Source organism: Furipterus horrens, unplaced genomic scaffold, assembly GCF_987537825.1.
Source record: "Furipterus horrens unplaced genomic scaffold, mFurHor1.1.pri manual_scaffold_12, whole genome shotgun sequence".
Classification (NCBI taxonomy): Eukaryota; Metazoa; Chordata; class Mammalia; order Chiroptera; family Furipteridae; genus Furipterus; species Furipterus horrens.
The window spans coordinates 7,582,842-7,610,116 of NW_028327182.1; the positions used below are offsets into that span (position 1 = coordinate 7,582,842).

At 40.5% G+C, this 27,275-nt stretch overlaps 1 protein-coding gene across 1 annotated transcript; it reads right to left on the reverse strand.

The window, feature by feature from the left end:
- Positions 1-1,640: 1,640 nt before the first annotated feature.
- GPR180 (G protein-coupled receptor 180) lies at positions 1,641-26,971 on the reverse strand. The gene is made up of 9 exons (XM_090258597.1): positions 26,149-26,971; positions 24,469-24,627; positions 17,628-17,828; positions 10,643-10,823; positions 10,450-10,499; positions 8,963-9,120; positions 5,913-6,104; positions 4,307-4,384; positions 1,641-2,996 (listed from the first exon to the last, which is right to left on the reverse strand). The coding sequence occupies exons 1-9, from the start codon at positions 26,297-26,299 to the stop codon at positions 2,838-2,840; spliced, it is 1,329 nt and encodes a 442-aa protein (XP_090114723.1). The 5' UTR covers positions 26,300-26,971; the 3' UTR covers positions 1,641-2,837.
- Between the last annotated feature and the right edge of the window lie 304 nt (positions 26,972-27,275).

Here is a 27,275-nt window from a genome sequence, read left to right on the forward strand (position 1 = left end):
TCCCTCTCTACATCGCGGTTCACTTATCGCGGCCTCACTGTATCGCGGGGTTTTTAAAAATATATTTAATTGCTTATCGCAAATTTTTCGCTATATTGCGGGACTTTGCAGTACTGTATACGTATGTTGTTAAAGTTACGTAGGCTTAAGAGTGTAGAATATATTTAAGAACATAAGTAGTGTTTATAAGTGTGGAAAAAGGTTAATAAGGGAGTGGGAACGGTTTATAAGTGTGTGGGAAGGGTTTACAAAGCCTTAAAATCTATATAAATACTAAAATAAATGTAAGGTTCCTACATCGCGGATTTTCACCGGTCGCGGGGCGTCTAGAACGTAATACCCACGATACGGGAGGGATCGCTGTGCTCCTGTTACATTAGAGCTGGCCTTAGACTCCCCTGTCTCCTACCGTCAGCAGACTTGGCTTACGCTACTCGAGACCATGAAAACCTTTCCTAAAGCAAGCTCTTCTGCCGGGATTCTCTCTCGCTGCTAGCAATGCTGGCCGGCAAAAAGCCAAGGTTCAAACATTGAAGTGTGCTGAAGTGCATACTTACTCAGGTAGGAGCTAACATTATTATACATGTCAATAAAAAGAAACATCTATACCTTTCTAAGGGCAGAAATAAAACCAAAATGCTTCTTTAAAAAAAAGGGGGGCTCTTGACAGACCATTCATCTTAAGAAAAAATATAAAGATAAATTTTAAAAAAGCATTATTTGACAGAGAAAGAAAAGTAGGGAAGTTCTGATCCTTAATTAGTTTGCACTATACACTCATCTGTCTGTAATCGCAGGGACACACTCCATGTAAACATTCAGAAAGGGGGACATGCTATGCCGTAACTTATAAGTCAGAGCTCTTTTTACTGAACTTTATTAACAACTCTTTTATACATTGATGATGAATGATTGTTTTACTCATTTAACAATGGCTCTTGAGTAACAAAATAAATTATTAGCAAATTCAACCATAAATTAAAAAATAAAGTAAAAACACCCGTTAAAGCTCCATAACTGCAGGCACAGTAATATATTTCATACATGCTGATTACAGCTTCTATGTTTTGTGTAAGGGAACATGAAAAGCCTTCCCATTGTTGCAAATTTCCCAAATTTATTAAAACGCTTCACTATTTTTTTTTTTTTCAGTTTAATTAACTGCACTTTGGTGGAACACAACAGACAAATAAGTGGTGTCACTAGTGGGCTGTGGGAAAAGAAAAGGTCATGACCACTCAGGAGATCATGTAAACCTAAAATACACCCCAGGCTTTCCAGTCTCAACCTGTAGCTCTCATTTATTAAGTAATTTACAGAGAACTGTTAGAGATGACTTAATGAGCAGGCTGAACTTTGTCACTTTGACATTTTGCTAGTCACTGGTCACAAATAGATGCATTTTTGCCTTTAAAATGAAACAATACTATTCATTTCCAATAAGACTAGGTGTAAGGGGAAAAAAAATGCAGCCATGGATATTTTTAAGTTGTGCTACATTAATTTAACTATTTAAAAAGTTTAATCAGATCAGTGTATACCATTTCTTGCTTAAAAATGTAATACCTTTGAAAGTAGATTTAAAACATTAAAAAAAAAAAAAGCCAGAGCTAACAATGAAAATACCTGAACATCACAAACAGAATTTCTAATCAGTGACTATTAATGGGACTATTCGTTTTATACAGCAGGTATTAACAACCAGTTAGCAATTTGTTAAACAGGCACTTGATAGAGTATTTCTTTTATCTATCATACTCAATACTGGGGCATCACATACACAAAAGAATATGGCTTCATTACAAAAAGTTCAAGATGGCAACCACTTAGAATCCAGTGCCAATACAGATTATAACAAATCTGGTGAGTATTTTGTTTTTCAATTATTCATAGAAAATTTAATCCTGATTAAGTATCCTTGGGCAGGAATTCATGGGTAGTTGATGACTGAAACCCACATTTATGTGAAATGTTTCTGTTAATTTAATCTGTGTATATGGCTTAATTATGATTGGGGTTACAATGTTAAGAGAAATGAATGATATCAGAATTAAAATTTTAGTACCATATCACACAGCACTTTTTCCTTCTTTCTTTTTAAACATGTAAACCTGCTTGGCTTTCACCTAAATGCTCAGATTTAAAAATCCTTTTGCCCTTAAAACACATATACTGTTTCTAATTTTATTTTTCAGAAACTGTCAAAAACACTTTGCTAATCAAAGTAAAATCTGAATTAGAGACAAAGGGTTAGAAGAAAATGGAGGAAAACCCACCCACAAATAAACGAAAGCTTATTCATTTCACTAGGAATATACTTGGTATTTACTTTCTGAAGCAATTTCATTTTTAATTCCTTTAAACTCCAATATGAAATGCATTTTCTTTAAAGCATAAAAAAGCCATTTTTACATCAGTGTGCTACACTGATCTCATTACTGGACGTAGTTTAGATATGTATAAGCAAGTAATCATTTAACTGATTACTTTTTATAAGAGTACCAGACCTGAGTTAACTACTGACGTAAGATGATGGGGCATTAAAGTGGTGAATCTCTTACCAAAATATTATATAATTCATCTTTATTTCCACATGGAAATTGTGTAAATCACCTTATAACCACACTTTTTCTTCAAAGTTTATTAAGTAGTTTTCAAAACATTTCATTTATTTCCTTTGTCAGTTTTGGTACTGCTTCAATGCAGTTGTATAAATAACATGCTCTGCTTTCTATGTTCAAGTTTTCATACTAAAAGTATGAAAAAAAAAGTCAGTATTTGGATCCTTATTGCACTCTGTTCAATCAGTTCACTCTTCCTTTAAAGAAAGTCAAGTATCAGAAGTGAGGCCGACTCTTGTGCCCAGAGGGTACGGTCAGCGGCAGTGTCACTGCCGACAGGGAGGAGACTTCCCAGTACAGGCTGTGGGACAGGAAGAGTCTGTAGAGGATAACCATGGAGACAGACTGGCAGAGGATCACACCTATTGTGATGACCTGGGAAGAACAGGAAGGGAAAGATTTTACTGCATGCACAAACAGAGAAATTAACTCCAATTTATCATAAGCCTATATATAATGTACTTCATATTCACATACAGGGTGGGGTAAAAGTAGCGTTACAGTTGTTCATATGGAAAAACAATATAACGATTAATAAGTCATAACGCAAGAATGAACCCTGTGTTTCGCGTACTCACAACTATGAATCTCCTTTTGCCTCACCCTGTGTATACACACACACTGACCTCCATCTTTACCTCGGGCACGTTTTATCAAATACATTCTCCATAGAAAAATATGACTAATGTTCAGAACTGTAATTGTTCAAAGGTGAAATTCTTTTAACAGTTTATAGACACCAAAATAAGACACAAAAGAATAATTTGCTATGCCATTTTCTCTCTTTACAGTGCATGCACTACAGAAAGTAATGAGAAAAATCAGGTTCTTGGCTAATCTAGTAACAGGAATAAAACATGCCCCTACTTGAATCTTGAAGAGGACTGTAAAAGTCCTTTCAAAAATTGTCAAGCTGCTTCTCCATTTTTGTAGACGACCTTCCTGTCTATTTACCCTTTGTAAATATGTCAGGCTCAAGACATATCTGTGAGTTCGAGTATACCCTGCATTACTTGTGAAGGGCTCCCGGCAGAGCTCCACTTAGAAATGATGGAGCTGTTCACCTAACACGATAGGTACTAACACCATCAAAATGTGGCACACCGCCCTGGCTGGTGGGGCTCAGTGGACTGAGCACTGGCCTGCAAACCAAAGGGTCACCAGTTGGATTCCCAGTCAGGGCACCTGCCTGTGTTGTGGGCCAGGTCCCCAGTTTGGGGCACGCAAGAGGCAGCCACACATTAATGTTTCTCTCCTTCGTTCTCTCCCTCCTTCCCCTCTCTCTAAAAAGAAGTAAAATATTTTTTAAAAGAATGTGGCATACTTGAACGTGGCACTGCAGTGTGCAGTGTGTTAAAGCAGCTAGACTGACTTTTATAATTCTATTTTGATTTTTACCATTACACAGCAAAAGATTTTGCCATTTTTTTCTTAACAAAGATGTGCTATGAATTCTCTAATTTACAAAATAGGCTAAAATATGAATAACAAAGCTATTTTCATCATTTTGCTTATAAACTAAATTTAAAACTTTGTCTTTTGTATTTTAAGATTCTAAATTACATACTTACCAGTTCAATATTTTGTTTCAAATTTTTGCTTTAAAGAACTCAAGAAGCCTCGGAAAGAAAATATAGACCCAATAAAGACTACCCAAAGCTATTGTGATCACTTATATTACTTACCTTATCTCTTTGGTAGTCATTACACATGACAGAAATGCATTCAAGGACTGGATGGCATAAAAACCACAAGATACAGCCCTGAAACAAATAAAAATAAGTCAGATAAGTGCAGCTATATCTTTATTTTCAGAATGTTCTAGATACAAACAGCATATTTCGGAGGTCTTGAGTGACCTCAGTTGGACTTTAGAGAGCCTACAATAAAAATGTAGAAATAAATTTGCTGTTGCTGTGACATTAATATTGTTTCTAATCAAATGGGTGTTTTCTAGAGTATTTAGTTTCAAAATCTTGTATCTTTTACATATGCACATTTTGATATGCTACAAATATATTATGTAAGAAATTGAGAAAACCAAGGTACAAATGTGTAATATTTCTGTAAAAAGATATGAACACACACACACACAGAGAACTTCTGGAAGATACACAACGAGTGAGTGATAGACGTTACCTTTGTGAAGGCTGTTAGTACGGAAGCAAGTGGAACTGGGCAAGTAAGAATGGGAACCTTTTTAACATTATACTTCTCAGATATCTCTTTTCTATTTTTCCTAAAACCATGGTAATGTATTGTCTTCCAAAATTAAATTTGAAATAAAAGTTGAATCATAACATATAAAAATAATTGTTCAAATTCAAAGAACAAGTTTACTAGTATTCTATGCATAAAACAGGAGAAATTTAGCTTCTGAACACCTTAAATACATACTCACTTTCCAAGCAATAAGCACTGCTACCCCTGTAAAAAATCTGAAAATGAACTGGCATTTCCTTGCCTGGCTGGTGCTCAGAAGCCGGAAGGGGCTTCCCGGGCTGCAGCGGCAGCTCGGAAATGCTCTCCACTAGGAATCGAGAAGGAGTCTGGCCCTTCTTCCACGGCTGCCCCTGACCACTCAGAGGCTCCGGGGGGAGGGGCAGAATGCTAGTTAAGGTCGCCAGGATGAAGGACTCGGGGTCCTGTCACTGAGAGTAAAACCTGAGAAATGCTCGCAATGGTAGTGCCCCGTCCTCTCCTGATCTTGTACTTTATTAAATTTAGGGTATAGAAAAAACGTCAAATTTGCTTTTCGTCCACACTACCACACAAAGGGCACAGGGCAGGGGAACAAAGAGAACATCTCACGTGGACGTGCAGAAATGCTGAAACATAACATGGTCCCCTCCTGGTGCCATCTGCTTACGCCGACGGATAGCTCCTCAGTTTTAAAACTCCACATAATTCTGAGTAACACTACCTAGTAACAGTCAAATAACTTTTGTTTCTTTTTGAGAAATATAAACTGTATTCTAATTTAAAAAACGATTAAAATTCTGATACTACAGAAAAATGGAAAAGCCCTGTTGGTAAAGAAGCCGTGGGCCAGGCAAGACTGACCTGCCAAGAATGCCATGAAACCCCGTGGCGTGGGCTCTGTAAGCGGGGACAGTACCAGCTGCCCTCGCAGGCTGGGAAGGGTAAGGGAGCCGAAGCGCCCGGGGGCCTACGGTAGTGCCTGGCACACGGCGAGGTTTAGTGACCGCGGCACGCGGCTGCCTGTATGTGCTCCCTAAAGTGGAACGAAGCTGGGAATCGGAAGAAGCTGTCTTCTGAGCAGACCCGTACTTTGGCAAACGTGATGTAGAAGTCCCTTTTCAGTGTGCTTCTCTCCACTGTGATGGCCTGGTAGAGGCCACAGCCCAGCGACAATGCCAGGCAAACTCTCAGGATGATGAGAAGCAGCCCTGCTACGTTGCGGTGTGAATAGTAGCTGTGAGGACTGGTATCTTCAAACTGTTCCCAAAGCAGCAAAATACTCTGCAAAAAAGCAATACATTTAGCAAAAGAAAAATCATACCTGTTTATGATAAAGTACTTTTCAACTCCTTTAAACATTTCTTCAAACATATCAACGTTCTAAGAGGTTCTAAGATTTATCAGTGTAACGTTGTCAATTCATAAAGCACAGGCACATCTTTCTTTGCTGATCCTCCGAGCTAGAGAAAATGGGTTATCAAATGAGACCACATACAAAAGATAAAAAATGCTGTTGCTACCACGACTCAAGTAAGACATCTGTAAGGGTGAAAATAAGTTGAAAAGATTTAAGAGAATATCAACTTTTTTCTAAATCCATCTTTTTCTTATTTCAACACCTTATTGGAAATCAAACTGTTCTGCATTCATGCCTACTGTCTAAGGATAACTTTCAAATAGCTCAGTATTTTTGGTAATCCAGAAATTAACAAGTCAGAATTGCTAATTTCAGATTTTATTCTTTTGCCATGGTAACCTCCCTGGGTGAAGGAAAGTATATTTTTAATATTCACTAAGGGCACAGTTACTTATCCTTAGCTGGTTTTCTCCCATATTGTTACTGTAACAGTAAAAAACTCAGCAAGCTGTTCCGTTTATTGATACTCACTAGAAGTCTGTATCCACATTCCCTCCATCTTTAACGAACAGCAATCACTGAAGTATATAAATTACTGTGCTGTTTTTTACCACCGAGTCAGTAGCCCTGTGTTTCCTTCACGTGCCAACTCAGACCTCAGAACTACATCTTCAGTGACTTCCAAAGAATTGATAGCAAAACTCAAGTATTAATTCCAGTTCTAGACTTTATGAGGTAAACCAGGAACCTCTCCCTTTTCTCATTCTCAAACCTTCTATACCAACTTTACTCTTGCTACCATTCTTGACAGGTGAACTCCTCTGTCACCTGGCACACATGAATTTTCTTGCTGGACTGAAATTTGCCCCATTTTTACTGAAAATGTTATTCTCCCACGCCACCAAATTATATTCATGTAATTTCTTAACCTACAATTCCAAACTTAACTTTTATAACAGAAAGTGCTAATATAGGATAACCATTTCCTGCTCTGTGTGAGGTAATGAATATATTTTTGATCATCTCACAATGTATATGTACATCAAACATCAAGTTGTACACCTTAAATATACACAATTTCTACTTGCCAATTATACTTCAATAAAGCAGGAAAAAATCCCTATCAATTCCCATGACTGTTTTCCAATTCAAACTCCCATACTTTCCTATATGTATGTGAACACATGACGTATAAAATATACGCATGTATTCATATAGTCTCTGGTTTCCTGTATCACTCGCCTTGTTTGGGTTACAGTCGTCCCTCTCTATATCGCGGTTCACTTATCGTGGCCTCACTGTATCGCGGGATTTTTAAAAATATTATATTTAATTATTTATCGTGGATTTTTCGCTATATCGCGGGATTTTGCAGTACTATATACATATGTTGTTAAAGTTACATAGGTTTAAGAGTGTAGAATATGTTTAAGAACATAAGTAGTGTTTATAAAAGTGTGGAAAAGGTTAATAAGGGAGTGGGAAAGGTTAATAAGGGACTGGGAATGGTTTATAAGTGTGTGGGAAGGGTTTATAAAGCCTTAAAATATACATAAATACTAAAATAAATGTAAGGTTCCTACTTCGTGGATTTTCACCTACCGCGGTGGTGGGGTGGTACAGAACGTAATACCCGCGTAAGTGAGGGATCACTGTACTGCTGAACACCAGGGCCATGTCTAATGTATTCTTCACGACGGCTTGCAGAACAGTCCAAGGTAGTGTCACAGTCTTAATTCTTAATTTGGATTTGTTCATGATAATGAATTTAAATTACAATGAAATAATAAAAATTCAAATTTTAAAAAAGCTGTGAATTGACAAAATGAGATTTTAACATTACTCTCCACAAATCCTGAATCAAAAACATTTAGTAGGTAGAATCGTGCCCTTATTTTAATAACTTCGAATTCAGTTGTTTCTCATTAGCTCTCCCTTCCTGGCATTATCTCCTTTCTAAATATCACCATTTGTGGTACAGTCTCTTTCTAAAACCAATCATGTAAATTCAATAGCCTACTTCACTCGACAACTGCTAGACTTACTAAATACTGGCAGTGCAGAGAAGAATGAAGCACAGACCTTACCACTCACTAATGAATTCTGTAAATTATTTAATGCGTGAAAACTTAGATTATAATGTCCTTTACAGAACCCAGGTGTATATTTTGTTTTCATCTACAACCAATGACAGTTACAAACTCAGTACCTTTCTTCTTAATTTTTATAAATCCGTTGCACAGAGGCACATGGAGATCCTAGAAGGACGTCTTGTGGGATAGAGGAAAAGGAAAGCATAGAGGACATTTCTAAAAGACCAAATTTGTTCTTGTAATTGTTTTCAAACACAAAAACAAAATCCCATTCTTTTATTCTACATTTTGCTTTTTCATTGATCTCAGATATTCACTTGAATTATTTCATGTGTAAAGTAGTAGAACTGGACCTAAAGATCCTCGGCAATGAATGATTCTCAAATTCACTGACTGACTCATTTAATGTTGAGTGTTAGTATGTGTTATAATATATGAAAGAAAAGTACTAAGTAGAAAATAAGAATCTAACCTAATATTACACATATCGCACCTGAATAAGCTGATAGGAAGCTCAAATTCCGGTGAATTACAATTCAATGCAGAGTATTCGATCTAGCGCTCTTTAAACTCACACTTTAAAATGACACAAGTTCCTCTGGGTCCCAAGCCTCAACTTTGAAGAGAGCTATGTCTCAGGCTGCATTTCTGCACACTGAGAAGCCGAAACCCCGAGTGCTACCACTCACCTGGGTCGCGACAATGAACACAGCGATGCCGGTGGACGCGGGCGTGGAGTCCCACTGGAGAGGTCTGCTCTGGGGCTTCTTCATCCTGACTATCGTCCAGCCCACGCACAGACTCAGCAGGAGGTATAACATTTGAATTTGGGAAGCGATGTCAAAAACTAATGGGAAACGAAAGTCAAAGTCGACTGAGTTTTCATAATACCAAGAATGTGGTCCTTTTTGAGCTGAGAATGTATAATTATTTTTAACCACAAAAAGATGGGCATTTTCAAAGAGAACTGATGAAATTCAATAATAAGAGGTATTCATATATAACAATTCTAAAGAAGTAAAATTGTGCACTGAATTTGAGAACAGTTAAAACAATGGTGACATTCCTATTTTAATATATATGTATATATATGTGTGTGTGTATGCCCATAACACATCTTTATTAAGATACACTTTAAATCTCTTTGTGTTTCCCATTTTTCTTAGCTTCTCTAACTATATAATCTTGTTCTCTATATCTTCCTGCTTATTAAAAAAAAAGACACATTTTAAACATTATTTCTGCCATGCAAAATTCTGGTGCCTTCATTTACCAGTTGCTAATTTTTTTGGTGGCTGAACCACAATGTGAAGAGTTTTCTCTAAAACTATTAATAAGCAATAGGATGACAATAAAATGCTCAGGTGCGGCGACATCCGATCAAGTTGGCATTAGGTGTCAGGGTCCTGCGGACACAGGGAACACTCCATGCATTAGCGCGATGTGCCACCAGGCGGCCATGCCCCGCACTGCAGGGCCGGCCTGCTGCTTTGACAAGGACGCAGCAAAACCAGACGCGTCCAGTTCAGCGTTATAAGAAAACAACTACAATCCACAAATACTTGAAGTTCCAAGCATATTTATTTTAGATAGTATTTATTGATTCTAAAAAAGATGATCACTTTCTCATCACAGTGTATTTTGATCTATATTTCAGAATAAACATGTGATCACAATTTCACAAACTAAAACTTTTTCAAATTGCCATCCATAACTTGGAGGTCGACAACTTTTACTTCTCTTTATATAAAGAAATGCTTGAAGAAACAGATAAAACTAGCTATAGCATAATACTTACATTAAAAATTTTCAAGCCAAAAATCTACTAACAATATACATTTTCATATATAGTTTGATATATTTCCCCCCTACTCTGCCATCCAAATTAAAACTGTATTCTCTATTATTTATGCTTATATATTTGTAATAGTGAATTCTGATGATGAACTGTCATTACATTTGAGTGACATAAAATGTCATGGCATTTCTGATCAAGCACAATGTTCTTTCATCATAGATTTTAAATGACTGTAACGCCAATTATTTTTATTAAACTGTAACTAACCTTGAATAGAAAAATTGTATTAGTACAAAAAATTTTTCACTAAAAGAGAAACAAACAAGAAGCAGATAGCAAGTTTATGTTTTTTTTAAAAAGGCTCGGAAAGATACTCACATTCTGCCAAACTTCCCATAAAAGGTATCCCTATTCCATCTTTGGAGTAACTGAGGAATTGGAAGAGGAGAGTATCAGTGTAAATTACAGATGTGAAAAAAGTGGTTTATAATCAAATCAAGCACAATTTTGGTGGACTAATTAGGATTAATTAGAGGTAATGATGAACACAGTTTTAGTGGTTGTGAGTTACCTGGAGAAATGAATGTAATTAGCTAAAGCTGAACCAGCTTGTAACAGCAATGCAGTTGTCAGAACCTTTAAAATCATGTGCATGGGTCCTCCTTTATTAATAGCCTGCCACAATGATTGAGCATAAATGCAAGCAATCACAAAGTACACTAGGACTAGGAGGAAAAAGAACTCATGTAACCCTGTGAAGAGAAGAAAGGAGTTTGCTTCAGTAAAACAAGCCAGTTACAGTGTTGGGTAGCTTTCAAATCTTCCTGTCAATGTATTTCTAGAACTTGTTTTTTAACTGAAGTCATAGCATTCACATTTGTAAGAGAGAAACAAAAGGAAATTACTGAAACGTAAAAATTTATACTTTGGGATAGTTTTAACCACAAGAAGGCAGATTAAACCAAACTAGTTCAAGTCAATCTGTAAAAAAGCATAGTGGTCCAGGAATGAGCCTGAAGACTATCCATTAGATTATAGTTTTGTTCAAAGACAGTAAAATAAAACCACAATTTCAGCATTGTTAGATTTACTTTTTACCCCCAAAGTGGATTTCTTTTGTAAGACACAGAAACAGATTTAGTCAGTCAACAATAGCAAAATATCCCCTGACAATGGGCCCCAAGGTGTGACCCCTGGGCCAGGAGCAGCAGCATCACTAGGGAACTTGTTAGAAAGGAAAATTCCTGAGCTTCGTCCCAGAGCTACTGAGTCCGAAACTCCGGGTGTGGGCCCCCCCAGTCTGTGTTCTAAGCAACGCTTCACGGGATTTTCACCGCCGCTGAGCACGAAAACCACAACTGCGGAATGCAGCATCACCTTAAATTTCCATTTGGACAAAGCTTCAAAATAGCTGTCGTGACCAGAGCCCCCTCCTTCAGGGAACTGTCTTCAGCTCTCGTCAAAGAGGAGATCGCAAGGTGACCACGTGACTCCACTCCACAGTTAACTTAAACTTCAGCAACTGACTGAATGGCTACCAATCCAAAGGCGAGCCATTGGCCAACAAACCGCATGATTTGGTTCTCGAGAACAAGTTAGGCTCATCATATTCTCTTGGGAAATCAAACCACAAAACACGGAAAGAATCAGGGAACAGAAACTGAACCTAAAAGGGGCTGATATTGGCATAGGCCAAAGGAGTCAACCCAGGCCACGATAAAAGTTCTGAGCACGATGACATTTTGAATGAGCCAAAGGAACTGGTTGGTAAAGACAAGAACAAGGTAGATGTGCAGATTTCACCTTAGAAATGGTGCCCGTCATGAAGGAACCTCCAATTCCTACTGGCACTTGTCAGTAGTCTTCCTGCATCCTCAAGAGTAATCTCTCCCTGCTTTTTTCCTGCACTATGCGGAATATTTTGACTCTCTTCATTTTTCAGAAAACTTTTACAATAAGCTAGAAGGCTTACTCTAAGTTTAATGGCTTACATTTACTTGGCTACATCTAAAGCTAGTCTTTAATATTAGGGCTTTTAGTCTAGCTAAATAACACTAGAGTATAGTGACAGTGGATATGAATAGAGCTGTCTCTATTGGATCTGTGGATGAACAGTATAAATTGCAATCACTTCTATTCTAATTGTGAATATTGAACCTATTCCACTTTCTCATTTGTGGTAAACCAATAGGCAGAGAAGGAAATATTTCCATTATAAGGAAAATAATTTTAGAAAAGCAACCCAGATATTAATAGTAGGAAAAATAGTCAATAAACAGTTCAATTTCAATCATGTTTCTGGCATGATTAGGAGAGAAAAAGAGAGAGAGAGAGGAAGTATTTCAACCACTGGGTGTCTCTCCTGCTCTATGTATATGAATGTTGATAGTCTACTCTCTAGTCCAGGTATTAGAAAAGGCATATTTAGTCTTTGGGAAGAGAGGATCCGGCAACAGAAAAGGCATCTTGTCTTATAAATTTCTTACATAGAAGAAGAATTCCAGCTTTAGAAATAGTGAGATGATTAACCTGGGATTGTTATAGTAATGGAACAAGACAAAATGTGCTGATTACGTATGATTATAAGTCAGTAAAATTCTTTCTTCTAGGTTTTTTAAATTCTGGTTTTTATCTTCCCTCTTAGCATAAAGAATTAACCATGGCATTCTATTTAAAGTTTTAGTTATTTATAATCCTTTGCAGAATATCCATTACAGGATAAAGTTTTAGACTCCATTGGGTTATAAATCCACCATGAAAAGAAAATCCTTAGATGATTTACTGAGCAATCAGAATAATATAGGAAAGGGAGGAACTTTGAAAATAAGACATATGTCACCAGCAAAAACAATGGTTTAGAATTAGTCAAGATTAAGCATATCTTCTAGAGAAAGCTAACACTGTAACGAACAAATTATTTCACTGAGATAATATATTATATACATTGAACTAGGTCATTTGTCCTATACTTTGTTCATTGAATTTTGCATGAATTATTTTTACCATGACACTGTCTACACGATACTTGAAAGATAAAATATGGGTTCTGCCCTCAGTTCTATTTTAAATAAATCACCTCTAGAAAAAAAAAGTATTCTTTTCTCTTTAGCTATCAACTTAACTTTCGTTCTGCCACCATCCTTCACAAGAAAGCACTTTATGTTCCGATTGAAATTAAAATCTACTTTTTTAAAATAGATGGATAGTAGGTATTAAATTTTACTTCTATACAGAAGAGGAGGACAACGACTCTTAAATGAGTGTGCGAACAAGTGGCCACCACTTACGTTATGAGGAAATGTACAGATTCTGAGGCCAGCTTAAGGGAAGAAGCACTGGCAAAATTCAGGAGGGAGAAAACTTACAAGACAGCTTCAGGAAATTCAGCTCCAGCAGATCGGTGGGAGATGGGAGAAAAGACGGGACGAGCAGGGGAGAGTCACGGGCAGCCCCTGGGACACTCTTGTCTTCTGACAATGCTTCCTGTCTCCCCAACGTCCACCCTGCGCTCTAGTGTCTCAAGATGTCCCCTAATTAGCCCACAATCAGAAGTTCCCTTACCCTTGCCAACACCCCTATATCCTTTCTGACATGTCCCCCTCGTTTCTCTCATGATGGGGACGGCAAGGGAGCGTGACCCAGTTCTGGCCAATGGAACGGGATGAGGGAGCTGCTGGGGAAGGTCTCCTTGTTCTCGAAAAGTCACTGATTGTTACCATCAATTGTCTCTCAGTATCCAAGGGGCCCTGTGTTCTAGGACCCACTGCGGATGCCCAGCTCCACTGGGGTTCAACCCCTGCTATGAAACGGCAGAGGAACAAGGTGCGGGGTGAAGGATGCTCAAACAGCTGCTACTGGAGAGGCGAAGGGCCACTGAAAATGGCAGGGGCCACAGCAGGCCAAGCCCACACATCGCTTCATCTGCATGGGGCGGGGGGGTTCCGGCACAGCGAAAATTCCAATGTTGCTTTTAGAACTGTCTGGGATTACATCTTTAGTATTTTCGAGCTGTGATTGACTGAATTTGTGGTATGGAACCCACAGCTGCAGAGGGCCAGCTGTATCTACATGTGACACCCAGAACTGCTGCCATTAACTTAACTTTGACCCTGAGGGAGCTGGCCCCAAGATAAAGCGGACAGTCACAGAAGAGCAAGATAGAAAGATGCTGAATAAACCACCCTGAAGAGCCGCTGGAAATTCTTGTGATGTAAGGTAGTTAATTTCCTTATTGTCTATGCCACTTGCATTACTTTCTTCTGTTACTTGAAGCCAAAAACATTCCAACATATTATTAGCAACACGGAAGACCGAACCCATAATCTATTAGGATAAAAGAGGGAAAAAGGGGCAAGAGGAAAGCATGACTGTATCGGGAATCTGAAGCCCAGTGAAACGGATGCCGACAGAGCCTGCAATATTAGTCCGGCGAAAACCAGTCTGCCTTAGGCGATAATGGGTTAACCCTCCGAATGCTTGCTACTTCTTCTTTCGGCCTCTAACAAGAGCGCAAAGATAGTTAACTGCAATTCTAATTGTTTTTAAGAAGCAATTTTATTTTATTCTACTTTAAAGCATGATATTCCTATGTAGTATTTTGTCAAGTGGCATCAAACATGCCTTAATTTTATTTATTTTTTAAAAATCTAGACTAAGTGTGTAAAATACAGGAGAAACCAGAGTCTTGTAGATATAAAATACATAAATGGTTTTAAAGAAAACAACTTATAAAATTTAACCAAAATAACATGTAATATTAATTGCAGTTGTTTGCACCAGGTTATTCTAATTCAGCCCTCTTGAGTATATGGTTTAATAGTCAGTGCTCAATAAGAAGCATTGAAAATCAATTTTCTCTACTCAGGGCAGAAAATGAGACAAATGAGCAAAAGTTTCTAAAATGAACTGATGGGGGGCTTATCCCCTGAAAACAAAGTCCATGTCTTAAGGCTACTGAGTAGGAAAAATCCCTCTTAAGGCTCTACCTTATGCCAACACGTTCCCCAAAGAACCGGAATATGAACTTTTAGGTCAGTGCTTCTGCACATTAGAATCAACTTTGGAGCTCTGACCAATTACAAATTCCTGGCTTCCACTCCAAAACCAAATCTGTCTGGGTGTCTGAGGGATAGACATTTTTAAAAATTTTTATTTATTTATTTTTAGAGACAGGGAAGGGAGAAAGAGAGGGAGAGAAACATCAATTGGTTGCCTCTTGCATCATCCCCAGCTGGGGATCTGGCCCGCAACCCAAGCATGTGCTCTGGCTGGGAATTGAACCAGTGACCTTTTGGTTCTTAGGCTTGCACTCAACCCACTATCTATCTATCTATCTATCTATCTAATCTATTTATTTTAAAGCCCTCCAGATGCATGCACAGTGATAGGTTAAGAACCACTGATTTAGACTTCAATGTAGAATTAATCACATTTTATGGCAATGTAGAAGTAATCGTATTTTAAGGCCTTTAGGCATTTTAATCTATAAAATAATGTGGTTCTTAACAAATCTGAATACTTTTGAGTACTCTGGCACTTTTTGATAATCAGATTAGCCGTGCACAGAATCCCACACTTCGGGAAAATAAGCACTATAATGAGGTTCTGTCCCTCACTTAAACATTGTTGGTGACATGACCAATGTAACTTTCCCCATCCTAACATGAAAAAAACCCAAACAGATTTTAGACATAAGTATAAACATCTAGTCAAAATCAGTCACAGGAGAATATAGATCAGAAGAAGTGAGGACTAAGAGCTGAACCAGAATGGCTACTGTGAACCCCGAGGAAAAAGCTAACCATGACTCGGGATGTAGAAAAAAATACTAGACGAAAAGAGGCGAGGTTCGGGGTGCGCCAGGTGAGTATGACCGACACGCAGTGGCCTCTGCGTGGCATAGGGCACAGATGTGATTACTTATGGTCTATGGTCAACGTTCACAGATCACACTGGCAATGCAGAAGGAGACTGGAAATGGGAGCTGGGATAAGGAGGCAAGAAAAAATACACCAGCGTACAGCAGCGTCTCATGGATCCATATAATCAATAAAACAATCTCTTGAGCTAAAGGCCGATAGCCTAGAAGCAACAAGGAGAAGAGTAAACTCCACTAGGAGACAGGACAGAAAAAACTTAGGGGAAAATCCTGACAAGTGGAATGAGGAAGTAGGAGCCCAGAACCCCACTCCAGGAATGAGCAAGGAGAAAATGGCCTTTCTCCACAGTGGGACAGACAGAGATGAGACCCCGGGAACCTGGGGGCATCTTTCCATCTGAACCCCAACCAATCTTACCACAACACCACCTTAGTCCCCAGCAAAGCTTTTCTCACTCCTCTGAAAGAACCTCATTTCCACTGGCAACACAATGATCCAAACTACCATTAGCAACTTCCAATAATAATCTATAATGATCCAAGCTCCCATTAAGTGAAACTGAACCTTTCAGTTCATTTGCATTCAGAAACAACTTGAGTAGCTTACCCTTGTGTTATTTCCTTTACACACAAAAAAACCTTTCAGAATTAACTATTTTAAAATATTTAGAATATCGCTTTGTCACTATATAAGGTTTTTTCAGACCAAGGGATATATTTTTTAAAAAGTTCTCTTCATACATTAAGCTATTTGTGACCCGCTGTCCGCAACACATGCTCCTTGGATTGCTCTTCTATCAGTGGAAATTTATATTTTGAATTAAACAAGCTGTTTTGTATAATGTAGCCGCCACGGCTGTCCTCTCCCCATCTACCTTGGGAGCGAATGCAATGTAATGAGATTAAAGTTAGCTCTAAGCAGACTGACTCTTCCAAATGGGTAATAAATTCAGGAATGAATGAATCCCTGTTGTTTGACAGACGGTCTCCAGATCTCAGTTTTCATTCTGACATATTAATTTACAGATCTATTAGGATCCTTACGGCATGTCTATCATGAATTGCAAAAAGTCACTCATTTCTGTTTGGGCTAGGTACCTCACTTCAGCAGTACAGCAGAGTCCATGAAAAATTTAATGGGAGTAAACCTAATTTTGGAAAGCATTATAAACCTTGATTATTCCTAAAATGGTTGGAGCGCCAAAGACAATCCTTAAATCGCCTCAGACAACTTATTAATAGGACAGTCATACGAAGTATCACAGTTCCTAATCTCTACCATGGAATTTCCAATTTAGATTACTCAACTTATTAATATTTTTGTTTATATAAATAATGGTAGGTTATCATTTTTAAAAGATTTAGAATATACGGAAGAAAGCAAAACTATCCAAATTTCTACCACCCAACATATGGAAATAATCTGTTAATATTCCTTTACTTCTGTTTATTCTCTGCATTTTAAACATATTTCCAATCATACCATATAAAATTTAGTGTTCTGCTTTTTTAACTTAATAGTATAGCTATTAAAATGCAGATTCATTTTAGGAAGATTCATTTTACCATTTCCCTACTATTAGAAGTTATTTTTAATATTCTAAAAAGACAACATGAAAAAAATTGTGCATACATCTTTTTCTGTATTAAGGACATATATTTAAATGCATATTCTTACCAGATTCTCCAGCACTAAAATGATCAAGTGGATTCCCTTCAGCATCCGGGTTTAGTAACAGCATTTCAAATGGTATATCTTCCACCTGAGAATTCTCATGGTCCTCTTTGCACGTGTACTTGTCTGCATAGAACACGTGCCATGTTTGTGGATATGGAATCTGGGACACCGTCAGGTTATGTTCGGTCTGATTCATGGTCACTTTAAAGAGAAAGAAGACAGCCCCCTCAAAGCAGAACTCTCAAATGCACTCATGGTTTTAGTCACACAATCAGTGTGAAGTTAGCATTTGCTTGTTTAATTCTTACAGCCTCAGGAATTCAAACCACGCTGGCGTATTGGCAGACGGTCTGTAAATCGTACAGCAGAGAAAGATAACACACCTCACCCAAAGGCATCGCTACACGAGTACTGTGGAACTCCGCAGATGAGTAGAGTGATGTCACCGAAACTCTGAATTTTAGACAGTTTCAATTTTTTCAAGTGGGTCAGTGACAGTCAAAATTTTAAAAACTAAATTATTGGGGTGACATTGGTTAATAAGACCACACAGGTTTCAAGTGTACACTTCTATGACACACGATCTGTATATTCATTGCGGTAAAATATAGAAAACACAGCTGCCACTGTAGCGCGTTTTTGGGGCCCAGCCCTGTGGCACTCCACACATTCACAGCGCAGTGTAACCGTCACGGTGGCATTTCTGAAAACTACTTCCTTGAGTTCAATTTAAAATGGAACATTCAACTTAGAAAATCGTATCTAATAGCTATGACTCACAGATACCTTCAAAAGGTTTTCCAAAATCTTTTTCTAATTGTTAATTCTTTAAAAAGGTCCTCCAAGTAGAAAAACAGAAATGCTAAGAATGTAAGAGCTATCACACTGGGCCAGGTCTATGTAGCGGCGGGACAGAGGGACTCAGGGACGCTGGCCGGCATCACCCGAAGCTGAGCTTGAGTCCCAGCTCCAATACTTACCCTCTAGGAGACCTTGGGCACATGACAGGAGCCATGGCGCTCCCTTTCTTCATCTGGAAAAAGAAGCTAGTGCTCAGAGCAAGGAGCTCATGCATGGACTAAGGCACATGAGCCACTTCGCGTGGTATCTGCCATATAGCAGTTGCTGAATTAAGGTCCCTTCTCCTTTCCCTTTCTTTAAAAAGGGCGGTTTTTTTGAAAGGTGGTTAGACTAAAAAGTGGATCTTAATCCAGGCTAATCCTGTTCCCTTCCATGGGATCTGAAAATGTGCAGGACTATTTGGTCACAATAGTTGAGAAAATACTTGGAGGAGGCTGTGCTAAAGAGCCTCAGGAAATCCAAGGACAAGGCTCACAAAAAAGATCTGTTCCTCCCCAAATGTCAATAGTACCCGCTTTGAGAAATGCTAAATGATGTCCAAGGTGCCTTCTCGATTTAAAACTATGCTTCTGGCCTAAGAGGCATTCGCTAACACTATCACAAAGTTATAGGAGAGCAGTGTCTCAAACATAATGTATAACAAAAAGAGCAGAAGAGTTAAAAGAGGAAGTCTTAAGCCTACTACTTACCAATATTAGGACTCAGGAAACACATTTACTTCATCTCTCTAAATTTGCTTTTCAGTAGTAAAATTAGGATTCCTGACCTAGCTAAATCAGATTCTCTTGCTAAGAAAGTATTTGAAAATCCTACGTAGTGTGATTCTGTACAAAGTCAAGTATTTTTAAAATAGAAGATTACGATGGGCCTGAGTCCAACTCTAGATTGCCTGCCCAGCATGCCAACTAGTCTCCATCTTTTTCTCACTTGAAGAGAAAAACTTTTTAATAAATAAAAGACTTGTCTTGATATAACTGTGGAAATTTGCATATGTGAGAGACTTTAGAGGACATTAAGAAATGATTTATGCCCTGGCTGGTGTGGCTCAGGGATTGAATGTCAGCCTGTGAACCAAAGGGTCGCTGGTTCGATTCCTACTCAGGGCACATGCCTGGGTTGCGGGTCAGGTCCCCAGTTGGGGGCACATGAGAGGCAACCACACACTGATGTTTCTCTCCCTCTCTTTCTCCCTCACTTCCCCTCTCTCTAAAAATAAATAAGATCTTAAAAAAGAAAAAAGAAATTATTTACTTTCTTAGGTGTAAAACGGCATTGTGGTTATGGAGAAATGTCCTCTTATGTGAGGTAGACTGAACTACGGCGGGTCAAACAGATCAGGACGCCCCCAGTTCATCTCCTCCCTCCCTCCTTCCCTTCCTTCCTTCCAATTTAACCCTCACCGAGGACATTGTTTCACTGCTTCTTGGAGAGAGAAGGGACAGGAACATTGATGCAGGAGAGAAGCACCAATGTTTTGCCTCCTCTTTGGGCCAGACCAGGGATTGAACCCACAGCCTAGGTATGTGCTCTGACCAGGAGTCAAAGCCGCAACCTTCTGGTTACAGGACGATGCTCCAACCAACTGAGCCACACTGGCCACGGCCTACGCTAAATGAGAAATGCTAAATAAATCAAGCTGATTTTCATATGGCTTGATTAGAAACAGAAATCAGAAATACAAAGCACTTGTAACAAAATATTAACAATTACTGAATATAAGCCAAGGATATACAGATGTGGGGCATAATACACTTTCAACTTCTCTGTACGAGTAAAAATTTTCCTAATTAAAAAAAATTGGAAAAATGTTATTTATAGGTTGTCTATAAATGAGACACTGATATATCTAGTCAGGCTTCAGACTTTGAGGACTCGGACTTTACATTTGGGCATTTCATTAATGGCAGCTAAACTGGGTAAGATGCTTTTATCAACAATACCTCAGCACGGTTACTTTGGCTATCTTACTATAGCTGATATTTATACTGTGGTGGTGTTTTTTTAACCGTACAGTTGCCAGAAAAATGTAACAGATATTTTAATTTCTGTTAAATATTTGAAGACCTTTAATAAGAATTAAATAAGTAACCAATACATGGCTCTGAAATAAGGTTTCCGAAACGTGGAGCCTGCAATTACAGAATTCGGACCTCACCGTCCAAAGGCTCTGCCATGTTCTTCTCTCACGTGCACTTTTTCTTTTAGATAAAACAATATAAAAATTAGCCATTTTATTTTCACCACTACACTTCTTCAAGTTTCATTTTAAATCATGCAGATTTACATCAAATTAAAGCAAGACTGTGTTTCATAAAGTGACAGCGCCTTGACGTTTGGCCCTGCTGCCCTTCCCGGCAGGCCTGGGAAACCCCCTCTACACGACACTGCGTGTCTCTGTTTCCGAGACAAAAGACTCCAGCACAGCTCGCTGACTCTGTACTCAGGTCATCAGCACCTCAATCAGTAACAAAACCTGGGCAGCAGGGCACGATGTTACATGGCTGACTGCTCCATCATGTTATAGAAGGAAGGGAATACAGGTAACAAAAACACAGAGTAACGATGCACTGACACCTTTAAAGGATGTATATAAACGTGCCAAATGTACTAAGGGAAATACATGCACGCGATGTCCAGACATCACTGAATATGTTCCATATACAACATCGTATTTAGGTCTTCTAATCTGACAGCAAATTACTCTTGATCTCCTTGTTAAATTTTCTTTTATGCAGAAACTTACTTTCAGTGTTTTTAAATGTCTTGTTTGCTTGCTTTAGAAAAACCTATAAAACATTTTATCGCTTTTTAAAGCTGATGTTTTATGACATTACTGAAAGAGATCAAAGGAAGACTGAAAAATAATTTCTCAAACATTGATTTGGGAGAGTGTAGACTCACAAGCCACATTTGATACTAGAGGATTTTTCAGATCTGCTAGTCTTTTCATAGTTCATAGCAGCAATAAGGTTTTCCATAGGCCTTAGGCATAGCTAATGAACTCATTACCACGTAGGTGAAAGGCTATTAATTCTTGAAGTCCCATTAAATGGCCAGGAAATGAGAATTATTTCTACAACTAATTTAAAACGTGGTACTGCAACACTGTCATGAATTTCAGAATATGCTTTGTGTCTCAGGGCACCAAAGCTCCTAAGCAACAATATACTATAAATACGACGGCTACTATACAAAAAGTTAGAGAATACAGATTTTCTTATGACCTGGTTTTTGTTATTTGAAAAAGAATTGATGAAATATGTAGAAAGTGATTGACATCTCACCAGTACGGAATTTATTTCAGGCCCCCAAATTTAACAAAACAATCTTCTTCCTAAAAATCCCTGTTTCCTCAGGTCTTCTGTTCTCCTCACTCCAAAGAACACACACCTTTCCACGCGAGAGAGTTGGAAAGAGAAAGGGAAAAACAGAAAGAAACAACAGCAAGAGGTTCTGGAAGTTACAGCCTTAGGTACAAGCGACTCCATCCTGAAGAATTAGAACCAGAATCCCAGCACTGAAGGCCTTGGCGAGCAGCAGCCCGGCCTCCTTGTACAGTTAAGGGAAGTGTGGTTCTCTCTCAAAGGGAACCAGCTTTGTACAGCACTGGTGGCGACTACCCTGCACGTGCTGTCTCCTGTGTACCTAAGTTCCACGACAGGAGGCGTCTTATGACTCATACAAAAATTATGATTTTGCAAGTGTGTATAGTATATGGTATAATACTGACCACGTGATACAAGAAGATAAATCCATTCCTGTAGCTCAAAGCTTTAACCTACCTGGTAAGTTTTTATTGGAAAATGAAAGAAAGAAAAGGACTTTGAAGTATCAAATACAAAGCAAACAACCTACCAACCAAAAATCCCTCAAGCACTAAGCTCTATGATAATTCATCCTTCAAATACAGTAAATGCTTCAGTCAGCACTAGAGCATCCTAAATTCTCACTCTCAGACGCCACGTAACTAACAGTCATAGCACTCATCACAGTGGCAGTTCTACATGTACATCGATGTGATTCATTCCTGTCGCATTCATTGGCCTGAAGGACTGAGGTAGTGTCACTGTTTTGGTCCATGACTTGCCACCTGTGCCTGGCATAATACAGGACACAGCAGAAGTGCTCCGTGAATGAATGAATGAATGAATGCATGAACAGACCAAAAGAGCCTTGGTGCTCTGATTGATTTTATGACAGATTAATAAAATGCAAAGTGGGAACTATAGTAAGTGCTGTGGAGGAAAACAAGAAGGCTTATAAAAACTAGTGTTACCATAGAGGGAGGAGGCTGACACAGAAGGAGGAACAAGCAGAGGAAAAGCCTAAAGGCCCAGGAGAACCCTAAAATAAAACAAGCACCTCCAAGAAAATGAGGCAGGAGGGGGCCAGAGCTGAGACATGAAGCTGGGGGAGGGGGAGGTAAGCCGCGGCCAGACTACACTGGCTTTGCTGATCAGGTTAAGGGGGCCCCTCTTTGACCCAAGAGCAGCAGGAAACCACTGCAGTATTTAAGGGTGTGGTGAGGAGCGAATGTGATGGGGTGACATCTGCCCACAAAGATGCGTCTGGGCACAGAGGGGCCGGCAGGGCCGTGGTGGCCGGGTAGGAGGCTCCTGCAGCAACACAGGCAAGAGTCGGTGGCAACCTGGAACAACGTGGTGGGGCAGAGATGAAGCAATCAGATGAATTCAAGAGACACTGAGAGGCAGCTTCCTGGTAGGCTGGAAGGGGATGGAGCCCTCAAAGCGGGGAGCGCTGGGAGCCTCCTTGGTTTCCCGCTTGCTTCCTACAGTCGGGAACGCTGGATGAGGGTCTGGATGGGCAAGAAGTTTTTATACACACGTGGGACACTCAGATGACCAAACTGGTGGGTAAAGGAAAAGACAACGGATAATGAGCACCTCCATGAGTTTCTCAGGCGAGTGCTGAAATTCAGGGCTGAGGTAGACCTTGGCGTAACTGCCTCTTCGGCAACTGGATCCTAAGTCATCCAGACTTCCTCAGCATCCTGTCAGTGTCACCTCACACATGTAAACAGACATCCTCACAGTGGGTGGCAAGGACTGGGGACTTCTACTTTCAGCCCTGTTCTGGCTCCCTGACTTATTGGGAACCAGGGAGCCGCTAAGACGGGGAAGGCTGGATGTTTAGAAATGACAAGTGTTTTACTTGACTAGACTGACCAAAATGCAGAACATGCTGGGGCGAAAAGGGAAGGGGGATAATTTCCTTTTTTTTTTTTTCTCACGGATGCTTCATATTCCTCATGTCCCCTACAAACAAGGGACTTCCGAGAGGCAAAAAGGGTAGCACAGCACATGCGCTTCATTTCTGTAGTAAAAAGATCTGCACTCACTCTGGACGGCTAACATCCTAATGCTCAGGATAGCGTTCATGAGGATGGACGAGCTCAAGGATCCAGGCACTAGGATAAGAAAGGCAGTGCCTCCCTAGAGGCAAACCTCAAGGTTTACAAACGAGGTGGTGTGGTACATCCCAAAATGCCACACTGTGTCACCATATGACTAGGTCCTACGTTGAAATAACATGTTCCAAAACAGCATCATGTTATACAATTAACTGAGATACTACATGTTGAGTGTGTAGCTCAGTACTGGCATATAAGAAGTATTCAACAAAGGTGATCATTCACTCCACGCTGCCACTGGGTCAAAATATATCCTCCATATTGGGACAAATTATGTGCCCTGTTAGAGGTCTGAATGAAAGAAAGTATGCCTTTATATATTATCTGTATATATATATATTCAAAAAGTTTGAAGGACAAAGGGGGTTAAAAGGCATTCCATCTTTAATCACGGAAAAGGGCAGTTTCCTTAAACTTCAGTTTCAAATGTACTAGACAAAGAGTCATCAGTGTGATGTGTGTTGTCACGAAACATCTTGGTATGCAGACACTGCTTAACATGAAGGAGGAAGAAAACATACCTAATCCCATAAAAAAGGATATACTCACTTGTCAGCTGAGCTTTGGATAATTTTTCACTACAACTGTAACCAGGACTGTTTTCCTGCAGCTTTAGCCACTCCTGTGCTTGGAACAGGTAGAGTTTAGCTTCTTTCCTGGTGGCCCCTGCTATGTTGTTGATTCTGACACAGAGAAGAGCATGGTCACCTGGACATCAAAACAAAAATGATCACCTAGTTTGGTCTTGTACCAAAGTGAGATGGTAGGACAATTCACCCACTCTTATCAAAATGGGGATTTAACGAACACAAATTTTCTTAAATCTTACTTAACTAGGCAGATCGCATCAGAATGAATATCCCATTCAGATGCCAGTCAAGAGATTATGCACATTAATTATCCAAAGCCACGTGTGGCATATCCTAGTACTTCAGCTAACTGCTGTTTCACTGCTGCCTGTGGACCTTCTATTAATTTTTGCCTCGTTTTACAACCACGCCACGTCTTTAACATCTGTTCATAAACTACAGAAACTTCCTACGTTTTCTTTTTTTGTTTTACTATAACATGGCTGTTACTGCTGATTTATACTTTTAATGTAAAACAGAAGCATGGCTAATGGCAAGAAAGTTTAAATGAGTTTTGGGGTAGACATTTTGTACCTGACACAAAATATGACGAGGGGGGTTTTCACAACAAAACTTTCAGCATCTGTTGCAAGACTAGCATAGAAAGAGCCTGGCTGCACACACCAACTACAGGTAAGGCCCAGAAATAAATGGCCCAACACCGGTTGCCTCTGTGGAAATGCGCTCTGGGTGAGAAATAAAGCAGAAGACTGTTTCGTTTTTAAATTTTCTATGCTCTTATTGTTTTTATTTTTAGTGTCATAATGATCACTTGAAACATTTTAAATAAATTTATATGTATCGTATGTATCAAAGGTGTAAGTTTCCTATATAAACGGACTGCATTATAAATTGTCAAAAGCTAAAAAGGACGTTACGGCCCTAGTAACGTCTCAAATTGCATTCTGAATTGGGAGTTCATGATCGCAGTACAGTCGGGGCGTTATTATTCATGGGACACAAACTGTGAAGCTTCCAGGACACTCTGACATGCGTTCCTGTCAAGTGAATTCTGGGCCTCGGGTCCCTAGTTTACCTTCTCCTTTGGTGGCGGCGCAACGAAACTGTTCGAGCCACAGCGACAACTAGATGGATCATCAGGTGTTTTATTTGTTTTTCAAAACCTCTTTATTGCAAGTAGTTTTTATCCGATGTATCGTCAATAACAACAGACCCTAAGACATGGACGTTCTGGGGCTTAAACGCACACAGCATTACAGGGCCTTAGTGTCTGTGATCAGGTGGACAGAGAAGGGAGCAACTGATCCTTCTTTGGGGGAAGGATCTCGAAAAACGCAGCAGGCGTGTCCTCCGGGCAACGTTGGCACGGGGAGGGCCGGGGAAACGATCTCTTGGGTGCAGAACGCCATCACCGTCCAGCGGGGAGAGGGTGCCGAGGAGGGCGCGGGGAGCAGCGTCGGGGGGCTTCGCAGGGCACGCACCCCACCGTCCCGCCGAGCCGCGCTGGAAGTCCAGGGGAGCTGGGGGGCGCTCCGGCCGGCCCGGCGGCCCGGCTCCAGGTCTCCCCCCGCAAGGCCGGGGGCGCGGCCCGCGGGACGAGTCCACTCACCTGCATCCCTCTCCCCGCCCCCGCACCTACCGTGGAACCCGAAGTGGCAGATGCTCTGGCCCTGCGCGTCTCGGGCCGCGGCGCTGCTGAAGCTGCCCCGCAGCGTCTTACCCTGGCTGCCCGGTGGCCACCAGCAGCAGCAGCAGGTGAGGGCCGCTGCCAGCAGCCGCAGCACCCCCATCCCCGCCTGCCGCTCGGCTCCCACCCCGCGGCCCCCAACCACCGGCGGCTACCGGTCCCACGTAGGCAGCTGGGGAAGGCGGAGGAAAGAGCCGGACCGCGCCACTGACCCGCCCAGGAGCTGGACAGCCAATGAGGAGGGCGCCTCCGCCACGAGCCAAGGGCGTCCACCAATCAGAGGCTGATATGGGCGGGATGTGCAGATACGTGCGTCCCATCGCTTTCCTGCCTGTTGGCTAGTTCCCGCCTTTTTTAATGAAGAATTAGGATGTTGCTTCAGGTTACGGAAAAATGACCGCCCTCGTGGTCCCCTGCGCATGCGTGGGAGCGCGGGCGTGGGCGCTCGCCTTTCCAGCGGCCAGTGGGGTTCGGGAAGAACTCACAGACCCGCGCAGCAGCATTTCTGGGGCAGAGAGGGAAACTGTCATAGGGCCCTGGATGCCTATGTAGCCTATTGGACGTTTCCACTTTAATGTCTCAAAGACAGTTCACTGTACATGTCCGATCGATTTTTTTTCCCTCCCGTGTTCCCTGTTTTCTTGAATTACGTCATCATCTACCAGGCCGGACGGCTGGGAATTACAGCGACACCCTCCCCGTACATGCACACACCCTTCCAGGCTGCGTCCTGCCAACTCAGTTCAACAGATGTTGATTAGCTCCTCTTCTGCGCGGCGGTGGGAGGCAGCCGCGGCCCAGGCGGTCACCATACGATCTTCTTCCTCCTCGGTCTGCGGCAACCCGACCTGCCTCGTCTTCATGTTCTCCAATTGGCGGTCCGCTGCCCATCCGTCCCCAGAGCTGCAGAAAGCCTTGGGAAGCGCAATTGGACCGCACCACTTTCCTTTCAGAGTTCTCGATCATTTCAAGTACACAACTCACTCTTTAGTTACGGTTTTCGAGCCTCTCAAATTTTCATCCCACGACTTAAAAAACAACCTCCATCCTTATCGAGTCACTGTCAGTTCGCTGAACAC

Excerpts from the sequence above, each read along its gene's own strand:
- GPR180 (XM_090258597.1), bottom strand. The coding sequence starts at position 26,299 with ATGGGGGTGCTGCGGCTGCTGGCAGCGGCCCTCACCTGCTGCTGCTGC. Across the intron at positions 10,500-10,642 it reads AATTACATTCATTTCTCCAG|TTACTCCAAAGATGGAATAG; the intron begins GTAACTCACAAC and ends CCAATTCCTCAG. Across the intron at positions 6,105-8,962 it reads TGTTCATTGTCGCGACCCAG|AGTATTTTGCTGCTTTGGGA; the intron begins GTGAGTGGTAGC and ends GCTTTTTTGCAG.